At 38.0% G+C, this 14678-nt stretch overlaps 1 protein-coding gene and 1 long non-coding RNA gene across 3 annotated transcripts in view; one reads left to right on the top strand and one right to left on the bottom strand.

The window, feature by feature from the left end:
• Nucleotides 1-14678, top strand: part of LOC134649676 (uncharacterized) — a 164011-nt gene that overhangs the window by 84815 nt on the left and 64518 nt on the right. The gene's annotated exons all lie outside the window — the stretch shown is intronic.
• The window catches only part of LOC134649570 (protein GDAP2 homolog), a 121487-nt gene continuing 116237 nt past the window's right edge, over nucleotides 9429-14678 (bottom strand). For both annotated transcript variants that reach the window (XM_063504369.1, XM_063504368.1), the window contains exons 8-12: nucleotides 14105-14258; nucleotides 13440-13579; nucleotides 12222-12276; nucleotides 10656-10799; nucleotides 9429-9555 (exon numbers count right to left, since the gene is read on the bottom strand). In XM_063504369.1, coding sequence (XP_063360439.1) covers nucleotides 9511-9555; nucleotides 10656-10799; nucleotides 12222-12276; nucleotides 13440-13579; nucleotides 14105-14258 — 538 coding nt within the window. In that variant the 3' untranslated portion in view covers nucleotides 9429-9510. The remainder of the gene's footprint in view (nucleotides 9556-10655; nucleotides 10800-12221; nucleotides 12277-13439; nucleotides 13580-14104; nucleotides 14259-14678) is intronic.

Raw genomic sequence — 14678 nt, 5'->3', positions numbered from 1 at the left:
TTCAATAAACCAAACGACTCGATCATTCAATAAACCAAACGACTCGATCATTCAATAAACCAAACGACTCGATCATTCAATAAACCAAACGACTCTAATTCAATAAACCAAACGACTCTAATTCAATAAACCAAACGACTCTAATTCAATAAACCAAACGACTATAATTCAATAAACCAAATGACTCTATAATTCAATAAACCAAATGACTCTATAATTCAATAAACCAAATGACTATAATTCAATAAACCAAATGACTCTATAATTCAATAAACCAAATGACTCTATAATTCAATAAACCAAATGACTCTATAATTCAATAAACCAAATGACTCTATAATTCAATAAACCAAATGACTATAATTCAATAAACCAAATGACTATAATTCAATAAACCAAATGACTATAATTCAATAAACCAAATGACTATAATTCAATAAACCAAAAATTCAATAAACCAAATGACTCTATAATTCAATAAACCAAATGACTCTATAATTCAATAAACCAAATGACTCTATAATTCAATAAACCAAATGACTCTATAATTCAATAAACCAAATGACTCTATAATTCAATAAACCAAATGACTCTATAATTCAATAAAACAAATGACTCTATAATTCAATAAACCAAATGACTTTATAATTCAATAAACCAAATGACTCTATAATTCAATAAACCAAATGACTCTATAATTCAATAAACCAAATGACTCTATAATTCAATAAACCAAATGACTCTATAATTCAATAAACCAAATGACTCTATAATTCAATAAACCAAATGACTCTATAATTCAATAAACCAAACGACTCTATAATTCAATAAACCAAACGACTCTATAGTTCAATAAACCAAACGACTCTATAATTCAATAAACCAAATGACTATAATTCAATAAACCAAATGACTATATAATTCAATAAACCAAATGACTCTATAATTCAATAAACCAAATGACTCTATAATTCAATAAACCAAATGACTCTATAATTCAATAAACCAAATGACTCTATAATTCAATAAACCAAATGACTATAATTCAATAAACCAAATGACTCTATAATTCAATAAACCAAATGACTATAATTCAATAAACCAAATGACTCTATAATTCAATAAACCAAATGACTATAATTCTATAAACCAAATGACTCTATAATTCTATAAACCAAATGACTCTATAATTCAATAAACCAAATGACTATAATTCAATAAACCAAATGACTATAATTCAATAAACCAAATGACTATAATTCAATAAACCAAATGACTATAATTCAATAAACCAAATGACTATAATTCAAGAAACCAAATGACTATCAATACTAGATACTCGATACTAGATACTAGATACTCGATACTAGATACTCGATACTAGATACTCGATACTAGATACTCGATACTAGATACTCGATACTAGATACTCGATACTAGATACTCGATACTAGATACTCGATACTAGATACTCGATACTCGATACTAGATACTCGATACTAGATACTCGATACTAGATACTCGATACTAGATACTCGATACTAGATACTCGATACTAGATACTCGATACTAGATACTCGATACTCGATACTCGATACTCGATACTCGATACTCGATACTCGATACTCGATACTCGATACTCGACCAATAAATAAACAAAGCAACAAATCAATCAATTCACAGAAAATGTGCCGTTAATGAGCTAATTATTGTCCAATTTTGTTTATAAACAGATGGCATTATAAATGTGGAGCTTCCTTGCAGTTCAAATAGAAATCACAAAAGTTGGTCAAAGGCCTGACCGGCTGAGAACCACTCATAGATCGTATCTATTATTTCGTAAGATAAGATATATACGCGTTATTATATCGCATTGACATATTTAGGCAAAAATTTCTCATAATTGGTACACAAGTAATAGTTTCTATCGGTTCATCAAATTTATTTTTCTCAACTTATCCTCTGGCAATATATTCATCTTATACTTATGTTATATGTGCTAGATGTCGATGAACGAGATGAAGTCAAGCAATTCACGGTATCTAACACACATTACCATATCAATTCATTCATAATATAATAGTAAAAGTAGGTGTACATGACCTGATGTCCAGTGGCGCGTGCCTCTCGCTAAGGCTGTCGAAGCGGGGTTACTCCTGACTTTCACAACAGGACTCTGCTTCGGTCTGGATTCCTTTTTCACTGCCGCTGTTATTCCAGCTACATTCCCTTTCGCGAAGACCGAGGCTTCTGGTGTTCGCAAGCGCCGTTGATCATCATGAGTCATCGTCAGCCATATTCTCCAACAACTCGGCATGAAACGTAAAAGTATCCGGTGTTACATATACCTATATACTATATCATAATACCTTATAAACTATAAAGGAATTATATGACAAAATAATGTTTAATCTATGCGTCGTAGCAAAAAAAATGACTGAAAATTCAATGCCCCGTTTGCATAGTAAGCCATCTACTTATATTCCACAAATTTTAACATTAAGGATCAAAATCAAAACTCAAAATCTTCAATTAAATTGCGAGACCTGGTTATAAATCATAAATATCAATTTATCTCTGAAACTATGCGCCGTAGTGAAGAAATAATGAAAATTAAGGCACCCTTGAATACTCCAACCAACACATATCAAGACCCACGTGTTGACATATTCTGCCTAATTCCCACATGTGTGTGGGTAAGTAAGTAGCAAAGAAGTTAATAACTACAGTCACGTATCTACTTATTAAGAAGAACACGTGTACTTGATTTTGTTAACTGAACATTATTATGCCTAGCTGTCGGTGGCATGGTGGTTAAATACTTTGAATTCTCGACAAACTGACGCATATATTCTTATGATTACACATTGATATTATGTCCATTTAATTACATTTATGGGTCAAACTAACCTAAGTTTAACTGATATGCAATTAGATAGCCTATAATCATAATCATCATAATATTATTAATAAATGATGCAGGTACTCATTTAAATTAAATAAAAATGTTACCAGTACCATATTTCTTACGTAATCCATTAGAATTTCGTATAGTTAATTAATTATCTCCAAGCTCAGAATAAGGGTCATGTTATCAGTTATCTCACTAAATCAATAAGTAATAGCAGTAGGCGTGTACTTACGTTCTGCACACTTCTGAAGTGTAAAAATAATAACACCTTGAAGATATTTATCCATTTATTTTCTTGTCTTATTCCAATTCACAATAATCTCGTCTTATGACAACCGTTCGCTAGCAGGACTCAACAACCAAAAGAGAGCTGTCCGCCAAGTGTCTTTCTTTTTATACCCAACCAATAACAGTCTTCAATTTCAAACTACCCTTAACTTTAAAAACTTATTAAGTAGGTATGCTAGGTCTTATTTCAAACTACCCGTAACTTTAAAAACGAATTAAATAGGTATGCTAAATACCAAAAACCCTACATAGGTATATCAATACTTATGATGACGAAATAAAAATGTTTGATTGATTGATTGATCAATATGGTGTGTTGCAATATATTTGGCTTCTCTATATATTCGTACTTACTGTACCGTGTTATGACAAAAGTATGTTTCACGAATTCAAAAGAAAACTGCATGTATTAGTAAATTATTAATTTTATTTTTGTATCCTGTTAAATATTTACATAGCCTATGTAATAGTCTACATTATATTAATAAAATATGAAACTTAACTTGATTGATCACATTATATTAAACCCTATAATATGCATGTAACATAGACCATGGCAACATGTCCTATCAACAGTAATATACTCGCAACCAAACTTTGTAAAAAGTAACAATAGTTAACATGCTAAGGCCTTGTTGATATTTTAGGAAGTTTTCTTTGATGACAATGTATCTTTCCCACAAGTTTGTATGAAATAGGGAAGGCAACTTTCATTTTGATTGTATGGCATTGTCAAATCCCTTACAAGAAATGCCACTACATCTTGCTTTTACCGGCCTTCCCTATCAAAGATATTTTTTAAATTCATAATGGAACTTCTTTACATTGGAACTTTCTACGTCACAGTGTATCTGCCGTGTTGTATATTGACTGATTTGACTTGGACAAATATTGTATCACCAAAGCAAAACTCCTCAATAACTAGTTCTATGACATTTAAAATAATGCTTACATGACACTTTACAGATTGTGATACTGATTACACTATTTACATTGAAGAATTAGCATACTGACTATTACATTACATGTAATAATATCATAGTCGTTATGTTCGTGTATTATATATTTAACAAAAGCTACAGGTGTAAGTTTCGAGTAAATTATTGCATCAACTTACATTTGACATTAAAAATTGCTTATAAACAGACTATAGAAGACACCGAGCTTACAAGTATGAAACAGTATGTTGGAAAAGTCTTACGATTACAACTGTATTAAAAATTTAACGTTATTTATACAACAACAATGCAATATGTCTGTGTCCCAATCGACAGACATCTCTTTGTTTCATTCGAATAACAAAATAATGAAAAAAAAAAAAAACAAGTGACTTGGTCATTTACCCAACGAGGTACCATCCTTTTGTAGATATAAAATTAAAACATTGGTTGAATAACTAAGTCACATGATCTTTTGATGGAATAAACTATAACCATGCTTCCTATATCAAATTATAACTTTGAAATGTCAAGATAAGTATATTTAACCTTATGTGAAGGTGTATAAAGTCGAAAGTCGCGTCTGCGAACTCTATCAACTTCATTCTTTATCAGGGGGCCTACCGCGAAAGCAGAAATTCGCAAATTGCGGGGATCTTTCTCTTTTACTCTCATTAGACGTAATTAGAGTGACAGAGGAAAATGCCCGCAATTATTTTGACGAACTTCGATTTTCGCGGTTATAGCCCAGATCGCTGTCGGTCGGGACACAAGCCACTAATCCGCCATTACTATACTCAACCTCTATAAAACACATCATAATATTGCATCAATCACACACACAACAAACAGACTATATAGGTGGCACATAGAGTGGTACGTGGTAGGGCAGGCTACTCAATAGTTCGCCCGCAAATATAAGACTTTTGTTCTCTGTGGTTCACTAGATGGCGTTACGAAAGCGCTAGGAATGCACAATATATGAGGCTTTCAAAGCGCCACCTAGTGTAACTATAACGGTTTTTCCCAAATATTACCACTTAATTGTTACTTGGTAACACTAGAAATAAACCAAATAAAATCTCGATTTTCTTTCTTTGATTTAGGCCTATTGTATTGTACCTACATTACATACTGTTTGAAAGATACATCAATTTGCGAGCATACTATTGTTTAAAATCACACGCTAGGCGGCGCCACTATCTAACTTCACATGGTGTCAGTGCTATAAACATTATAATTATAATAAACTGTTGGTGCTATTTGATAAATACAAAAATATCGTTCATCTAAGACCAGGGGCCCGTTTCTCAAAAGCTTGTAACTTGTAATACAAGTGGAAGTCCCTTTCTAACAAAAGCTGTCAAAAAGTGACATCCGCTTGTATTACAAGTTACAAGCTTTTGAGAAACGGGCCCCAGATATATTACGAAATCTCACTGAATTTACAATCTCACCCGACGTAGAGGCAGTGGTTAATTAATACACTTGGCATTTTTCTACAAATGTATGTTAGAAAAGAGAACTAAACTGACATTGGGGTCGTGTCTCAATATGAGTTGATACAACATAGCCCAATGTCCTAACCTTAAGGCCCAACATACAAGAAAAAATTACAAACGAAATTGAAAACAATAGTGTATTAAATATGGTTGAATTTCTTTTGTTTCGTTGGAATGCAAAGCATGCAATATGCAACTTTGTTCCAATTGAAAGCGGTTCAAATTACATTGAAGTAATAAGTACTACGGGTAGGACGGTGGGCGTTAGGAGGCTTGGTACCTCGTGTGGTTCAACAAGGCAATCGTATAATTATATTGCCATGTACAAATGACCATCTAAAGGCCTAAGATGCACTTGCAAGTTTGTTTACGTAAGTAGAAACATCTTTACTACAGAATGAGAGATGGATATAATTATCTCATTCTAACAAATAGCTTTGTCCCTACTTACGTGAGTAAAACTTACAAGTGTATGTCAGGTCTTATGTTTAGCGACATAAGATTGCTTTCTCCAAACAACATCACATTTCCCTACAACCGTGGTAGTATAGTTTAATAAATTTTACGATCTATAATTATGTGTATCTAATATTTTCTGTTCAACATTGGCGGTGAACTCACAAAACTGTAAAAACGTCAACAGCATATTTGGGGTCCAGTTGTGTCCCATAAAGTTTTAAGTCATAATGTATTGTTTGTCATATTATCATTAGTCATAAAACTGAAACCGTTAACATTTCAGGATTTTCGTTAGATTATCCTATAGATAGCTTAGGTTAGGTTTGTTTTGTGGCAATCCTGAAAAGTGACGCGTTTCTGAACCAAATGAATTATGACTAACGAAAATGCGGGCAAACAATACATTATGGCTTAAAACTATTTGGGAAACAATAAAGATCCAGCATATTTACATACGATTTTAACTCTAGTTTATACTTCTCCCGATATCTAATCTACTTAAAGTAAAAATAAAATCTCATATGAAAAAAATATCAAGCACCTTTCAACGTAAACACGTAGGAGTAGTGAACAAGAATTGTCTATGGCTTTTGTATGTTGGCAACATTGCTAAGTGTTTTTTTTTTTAAATTATCAATTTTGAGGTTAGTTGTACTACTCCTACTGCTTTTAATTACATCATTTAGGTACAAGATGTCTACGTAAAGCTTAGCTAATATAAAATCTATTCCGTATGGTATAAATAAACTATGCGCTAAACGAATACCCTGTCGCAGGATCGAATTACTATGGGACAGATTGAAAGTTATGAAAAAATAGGCCAATGTCCTGAAAGGAAAATACATTTGAAAAATAGCGAATTCAGTATCATTCTTGTTTAATAACATAACATCTAGGTGGCCGAGCTTTGCTCGGAAAAAATATAAAAACCCAAAAATACGCGTTTTCCCAGAGATAAGACCTAGCTAGATCGATTTTTCTCCCCCGAAAACCCTCATATAGCAAATTTCATCGAAATCGTTAGAGCCGTTTCCGAGATCCCTGAAATATATATATATAAATATACTTAAATAAATATACGGAATTGCTCGTTTAAAGGTATAAGATTTTTAAAAATGCAGTATACTCGTTGAAAAAAAAGTTTTAAGAACAAGGGCATAGTGCCAAAAACTATAATGCCGTGTACACACACACGTAGATTATAGCAACATACCTAAGTAGGTATACACACCCTACAAGAACATTATCATTATCACCAGGCAATCATATTATGACTAAATAATTATAAAATGCACCTCTAATACTAAGATATAGATTACAAGATATAGTGTTAACAAACGAGTTCAGTGAAATATTTAAATAATTCAATTATTTACAGATTTCACTAAAATTCTTAAGAGATACAAAATACTGGCCAATATTTCAAACTTAATTCTGATTTAAATAACCGTCTGGTTATCAAATCACAATTAAAATTTGGAATTACTTATGCCACCATCGACATAGAGTCAGACCAAGATAACTTTGCAGTGATATTTATTGACACAGACGCGCAAGTGCTATTTTAAACGTCAAACTTAAATAACATGCCTGTGCTATAAAAATCCCTGCAGAATTATCTTGGTCTGACCCTAAACGGTTTCTTACTTTTTACTCTATATTTGTGTCATTTTCAACCAAAAGGTATTGTCGGTCGTCTATAAGGTCGATTTCAAATTGAAGCTATATGTAAATAGCGCCTTATTGACAACCGACAATAAGTACAGTCAGCAGCAATAGTTGCTAAGCGGGCGAGGTGTTCAAAATTAATTAGACGCGCTCTTATTCTCTTAACAATAAAGTCGCGTCTAGATCATTCTGAACAACTCGCCCGCTGAGCAACTTGCTGCTGACTGTACCCTTTTAGTTAAAAAAGGGCACATTTATATTCACTTATAATTTATAAAACATAAATAAGGATTGTTACATTTTTCTTACAAAAATGAAACATAATGTCGATGGCTGGGGGGTCTCGTTGTTTCCCATAAAGTTTTAAGTCATAATGTATTGTTTGTCATATTATCATTAGTCATAAAACTGAAACCGTTACCATTTCAGGATTTTAATTAGGTTATCCTATAGATAGGTTAGGTTAGGTTAGGTTTGTTTTATGGCAATCCTGAAAAACGACGCGTTTCTGAATTAAATGAATTATGACTAACGAAAATTCGGGCAAACAATACATTATGGCTTAAAACTATTTGGGAAACAATAGCGACCCCGATGGCTGTCATTTTATCTTTGCAGTTAACAAACCATTGTAAATGTTTTTTTTAAAGCTAACTGCAGACGAGGCAGAATTTAAACCGCAACATCTAATAATCTATAGTAACAGAAATCTATTACAAAAAATTGGCAGATTTTGAAGAATTATCAGAAACAATTATGATAGATCAGACAAAGGCATTTCAATTTAAATACTATCGTGTCGGTTAGTTAGCCTTAAAGATATTGAAATAACGAGAACGATTTTATAGAGACAATATTATATCTCTCTCTTTTTCGAACTTTTTTACTATATTAAATTTAGTTCTCTCTCGATATTCATACATTTTCGACTACTTTCATACGTTTTTCTAGGCAGTGCCGATATTAACTAGAAAGTATGTTCAAAAACCATTTTTAAGTATCGCTGGCTGGTTGTAACATTTATCCTTGGTGATTAGTGAACAAAAGTTGTGCTGCGAACATAGTAAATAATAGATGGCGTACTCGTCAAACGAATGGGCGAAAAGGGGAACTTTAAGAGCGCCATCTAGCGACTATTTCCACAGCACAGTTTTTTCCACGTGTCTATAAGCAGTATAACAAAAATATCTGCTACGCTGGGAACAACATTCTTAACTGAACATGGACCTTATGCACTTTCATTAAGGTGTATGAATAGTCAGTTAACAGCTTGAACGATGGTAGTGGTACATATGTAAGTATAGTTTGTAGCTTTCTAATAGACCCCGAAGGCTAATCCTATTGTCTATTGTTAAGTAAAACCGCTCGTGCCACGTGCCACTACCACCTGCATAAAAAATCGGTACTTCGGTTACTGAGTGCCGGCGAGTCGAACGCTACAGAACCAGTCTAAAATGTGTCATCGAGATGCGTAACAAAGGCGCGTTATCGGAGAGCGCACCTACACTGGTTTTTTGAGCGTTGGACTAGCCCGCGCTCAGGTGCCAAATATAATAATTAGGACCCTTTTTGCAGGTAAGTAGCACGTGCGGTTTTACTGAACAATAGACAATAGGATAAGCCTTCGGGGGATTAGAAAGCTACAAACTATACTACGAGTAGGTATGTGTAATGAACTGCGAAGATGAGCGACGCGGCGACCCGACGTGACACGTGCCCGTAGCGTACGTTACGTAGTTTACGTCTACGTGCTGTTCGTGTCCGGCTGGAAGTAGTGTAGACCGTTTATCTGAAATATAAAAGTCTAAATAAGTTTACTACAAAACATAGTTTTAATTTTATTTCCAAGAGACTTATTTCATTCCTAAACAATTGCTTGAAGCCCTGCCTCCAAGGCTAAAACTGCAAATTTCATTCATCTGATTTTCTCGCGTTCGCTCGAGTTATGTAACAGTTTACAAAGAGGAAAATAGACGACACTATTTTCGACGTTCGCGGTTGCCCCCGACCCATCAAGCGTAGGGTGACTGCTGTTATTGGCCACTCGATAGTAGGTAATTGGCCACTCCTAACAAATCAGAAAAAAACAAGCCAATAGAAATCTTATTGTTAAGAGTGGCCAATTACTATCGAGTGGCCAATAACTCACCCTACGTAAGCCATGCCCTTCCCTTGTGCCCTTCGCAGTATGCTTTGCGAACTAAATCGTCTGGTGTATAGTGTCACAGTAATTTATATTCTATGTACCTACAGCAGATTCACTCTCTAACAAAACGCATCTATTGCGGCAGATATGACCGCTAGGTGGCGACCGCGAGCAGGCGTTCGTTCCGTAGCGGTGCGCGACAACTACTATGGCTAGACACCAAAATTGGTGTGGGCCGCGTGTACTTGTAGCGACGCGACGAAATCGAAATGTTGGTGGCAAACAAGCACACCGCCCGTCTGATGGTAAGCGGTTACCGTAGCCTATGGAGGCCTGTGACGTCAGTAACAGCTAGGGTTTGCACGACGGATCCGAAATATATGGGAATATCCGCGGATCCGGATCCAGATCCGCATAATTTCATACATTTCGGATCCGGACTGCAAACCCTAGTAACAGCGATGTCGACAATTGTCGCACCTGTCACCGTGGTGAAATAGGGTCCTTAGTTATACCAGGCGTGGCTCACTCCGCGATTTCGTCGCTTTGCTACAGGTAGCTAAAAGTACATCCGTCCGGCCCCCATTTTGGGGAAAGCCATAAGCCGCGCGTGGCGCTGTCGCCACCTAGCGGCCATATCTGTGCTGATCGTAACAGACGCGTTTTGTTAGAGAGTGAGTCTTCTGTACTTAGTACTATTATTTATTCTGTGGTTATACGTAACGTTAAGGAATGTAACCGACCGTCATGTCGTACTCGGTGACGAAGGCGGGCACCTCGAGCTGGTCGCGCGCCATCACGGAGTAGAGGAACTCGACGCCGGGCAGCGTGTGCACCTTGGCCTTGATGGCCGGCGCCATGAACGTCGTGAACCACCACGTCATCATCTGTACGTACAAAAAAATATCATCATTAGAGATGCAACGGATAGTTGTTTGGCCGGATACCGGATATCCGGCCTAGACACTGGCCGAATATCCGGTATCCGGCCGCCGGATATTCGGCCGGCGGAACTTTATCTATATTCTGAGTTTTGCAGGTGCGCGTCGTGCAAGTTTCGACCTGTTTCGTAGTGAACGTTCGCGCGGACACATTTCTAGGATCGTAACGAGTTTTATCACTTTTAAAAGAATAAACTGATTCGATTATGACCGTGACTGTTTTTTAGATTCCATTTTTTACCCCAAAATGTGTTAATTTTACTATCCGGTATCCGGCCGGATAGTAGGTCACTATCCGGTATCCGGCCGGATACTAAAATAACGGCCGGATAGGCCGGATACCGGATAGTAACCGGATATCCGGTGCATCTCTAATCATCATCATCTTCCTCGCGTCGTCCCGGCATTTTGCCACGGCTCATGGGAGCCTGGGGTCCGCTTGGCAACTAATCCCAGTAATTGGCGTGGGCACTAGTTTTACGAAAGCGACTGCCATCTGACCTTCCAACCCGGAGGGTAAACTAGGCCCGTATTGGGATTAGTCCGGTTTCCTCACGATGTTTTCCTTCACCGAAAAGCGACTGGTAAATATCAAATGATATTTCGTACATAAGTTCCGAAAAACTCATTGGTACGAGCCGGGGTTCGAACCCGCGACCTCCGGATTGCAAGTCGCACGCTCTTACCGCTAGGCCACCAGCGCTTACGTACAAAAAAATATATTAAAATAAAATTAACAAACTTAGACCCGGGCCTGTTTCTCAAAAGCTTGTAATCTGTAATACAAGCCGATGTCACTTTTTGACAGCTTTTGTTAGAAAGGGACTTCCAATTGTATTACAAGTTACAAGCTTTTAAGAAACGGGCCCCCGGACTAAGTTGACTCTGCAAAGCTTAAACGTCGCTAAAAATGTGACGTTTTAAGTGCAATTTCCACACTTCAAACTCTTGCTAAATTAGCTAAAATGAACTTTACACGAGTTGAAAATTACAACTACATATTTTTTTTAGCCTTCTGCAAGGTGACCTATATGGATCATACTGAACAACTTTTACTAACAGTCCAGTCCTGAAATCGAGATAAATACTTGTTTCGTACAATTCGACTGATATTTTCTGTTGCGCAGGCAAATGTTTTCGTCATTTCGATATTGGGCCCATAGTAAGAGTTATTAAGTGACCTACGTGCCTTTTATTTAACGAACTACAATGATTGACAAAACAAATGCAACGGTAGAAATGACAAGGCTGTTTGTAAATAGACTTGTAGCAAGGAATTCTGGCTCTCCCCTCGATAGTCGCAAACGCAACCTTTCGTGCTTAAAGGTCAGGGAAAAGTGATAGGTATGCTAACAATAAAACACTAACCTTCGTCCAGAATGTGGGATGTACTATATAAAACGCTTTCAGATTCTTCTTATATCTGAAAAAGACAATGGAATAGTTAGATAGCTGTATTTAAGGTAATATATTTACATATTTTCAAAGTTACTAGTTTAATAAATAGAATAGGATAAAAATGGGCTAGATCTGTCAGACACATGTAATTGTAATGTTTCTAAAGCACTCTCCGAGAAAAACATGTGCCTAAAACTGTCGTGACCTGCCGTTTTGCAACAATAGTACGGACGGAGTTGATCTTTTCTCTAAAAACTCTCCAGTAAGAATCAACTTTAATCTCTTGTACCTACCTACCTATTCACGCTTTATGCATTTGCCCAGTACGCGATAGAGGACGATGGTCACCAATCAGGTAACTCACTCGTAAGGCAGCACGGTGTAGACCTCCTTCAACCAGCAGGGCGGGTGGTTGCCGGAGGAGGCGAGTGTGTGGAGTACGCGATAGACCATGTTCAACCGTTTGATCAGGTAACTCACTTGTAAGGCAGCACGGTGTAGACCTCCTTCAGCCAGGAGAAGGGCGGGTGGTTGCCGGAGGAGGCGAGTGTGTGGAGTACGCGATAGACCATGTTCAACCGTTTGATCAGGTAACTCACTTGTAAGGCAGCACGGTGTAGACCTCCTTCAGCCAGGAGAAGGGCGGATGGTTGCCGGAGGAGACGAGTGTATGGAGTACGCGATATACCATGTTCAACCGTTTGATCAGGTAACTCACTTGTAAGGCAGCACGGTGTAGACCTCCTTCAGCCAGGAGAAGGGCGGGTGGTTGCCGGAGGAGGCGAGTGTGTGGAGTACGCGATATACCATGTTCAACCGTTTGATCAGGTAACTCACTTGTAAGGCAGCACGGTGTAGACCTCCTTCAACCAGCAGGGCGGGTGGTTGCCGGAGGAGGCGAGTGTGTGGAGTACGCGATAGACCATGTTCAACCGTTTGATCAGGTAACTCACTTGTAAGGCAGCACGGTGTAGACCTCCTTCAGCCAGGAGAAGGGCGGGTGGTTGCCGGAGGAGGCGAGTGTGTGGAGTACGCGATATACCATGTTCAACCGTTTGATCAGGTAACTCACTTGTAAGGCAGCACGGTGTAGACCTCCTTCAACCAGCAGGGCGGGTGGTTGCCGGAGGAGGCGAGTGTGTGGAGTACGCGATAGACCATGTTCAACCGTTTGATCAGGTAACTCACTTGTAAGGCAGCACGGTGTAGACCTCCTTCAGCCAGGAGAAGGGCGGGTGGTTGCCGGAGGAGGCAAGTGTGTGGAAGTAGGCGATCACGTAGTCACCGCGGACGATGGGGTCCAATAACTTGATCAGGTACAGTAGTGCCTGCAACAGGAGAAATTCATGTTAATAAAGCTTCGAATATCACGTCATGGACAGCGTGACAAAACATATCGTGTCGACCTAAATGTTTATTTAACTGTTATTTAATTCACTGCTTGATTTGTCTTCAGCCTCTTCAGGCCCTGTAATGGCTGTAATTATACGTTTGTAGGAAAGCGCGTTTTATAGTCGCCAAGTTATATATAACTATAATACCGGTCCGGTAATATATAATATATTACCGGACCGGAGTAACAAATGTCGAAGCTCGAGTTGTTTACTCCCTGTTAGCCTATTTGTAGTTTGTTAGGTACTCCTTGTTTATTGCATGGTTAAGTTAGCCTTTCAGAGACAGAATACTTGTGTCACAATTACTGCGCAGTCCGGTGCGCACTGGATAGGCATACGACCTGACTATATGGTGGACCGGGTTACGCAGCACGCCTTTCTGCAGCTCCTATAAATCCTACAAATACGCATTTGGTGTGGCTTGGCTATAAGTCCTAGCTAAGGCCAGGTTGGACTTACTTTTTCAAGGTCGATGTCGCCGATAGGGAACCACTTGCCGATGAACACGACGACGGGTCGCCCGAGCCGGTCCACGCCGCTCTGATACAGGCAGCCGATGCCGGACACTTCGCTTAGGTCCTCCGCCTTCGCTCGTCGGAGTAACCGCTCGTATCTGGTGACAAGGAAACGTTTAGTCCGTTACATCATCGGTCTATAGGTTAAGCAAGTCTTGGCAATCTTGCACTCTCGCATTCTAAGTTACTTCGGCCATGTTACGCGCAAGGAAATGACGCTAAGGACAGGCATGTTATTCGGGGTAGAGTGGATGGTACAAGACACACATTGCGCCCCTCGATGCGATGGACCGACCAAGTAAAGGTTCTCACCGGGTCACCCTTAAATCTGTGCGTGCGAAAAGCACTGAGTAGAGAAGGATGGCGGAAAACTATCGTGAAGTACCTCAATGACCACACGACTACTCTTGATAAGAGTATACGACTGAGATGAAGATCGTCGGTCTATATTAATACATACTTGGACCAGGTTGAGTTTGAGCTTGAGCTACTATCCCGGCCCGTTCCCGTGCCATTGC

The sequence above is a fragment of the Cydia amplana genome, chromosome 7, assembly GCF_948474715.1.
Source record: "Cydia amplana chromosome 7, ilCydAmpl1.1, whole genome shotgun sequence".
NCBI classification, from domain to species: Eukaryota; Metazoa; Arthropoda; class Insecta; order Lepidoptera; family Tortricidae; genus Cydia; species Cydia amplana.
The sequence above is the reverse complement of the archived record's forward strand: the minus strand, read 5'-3'. Positions and strand labels throughout refer to the sequence as shown.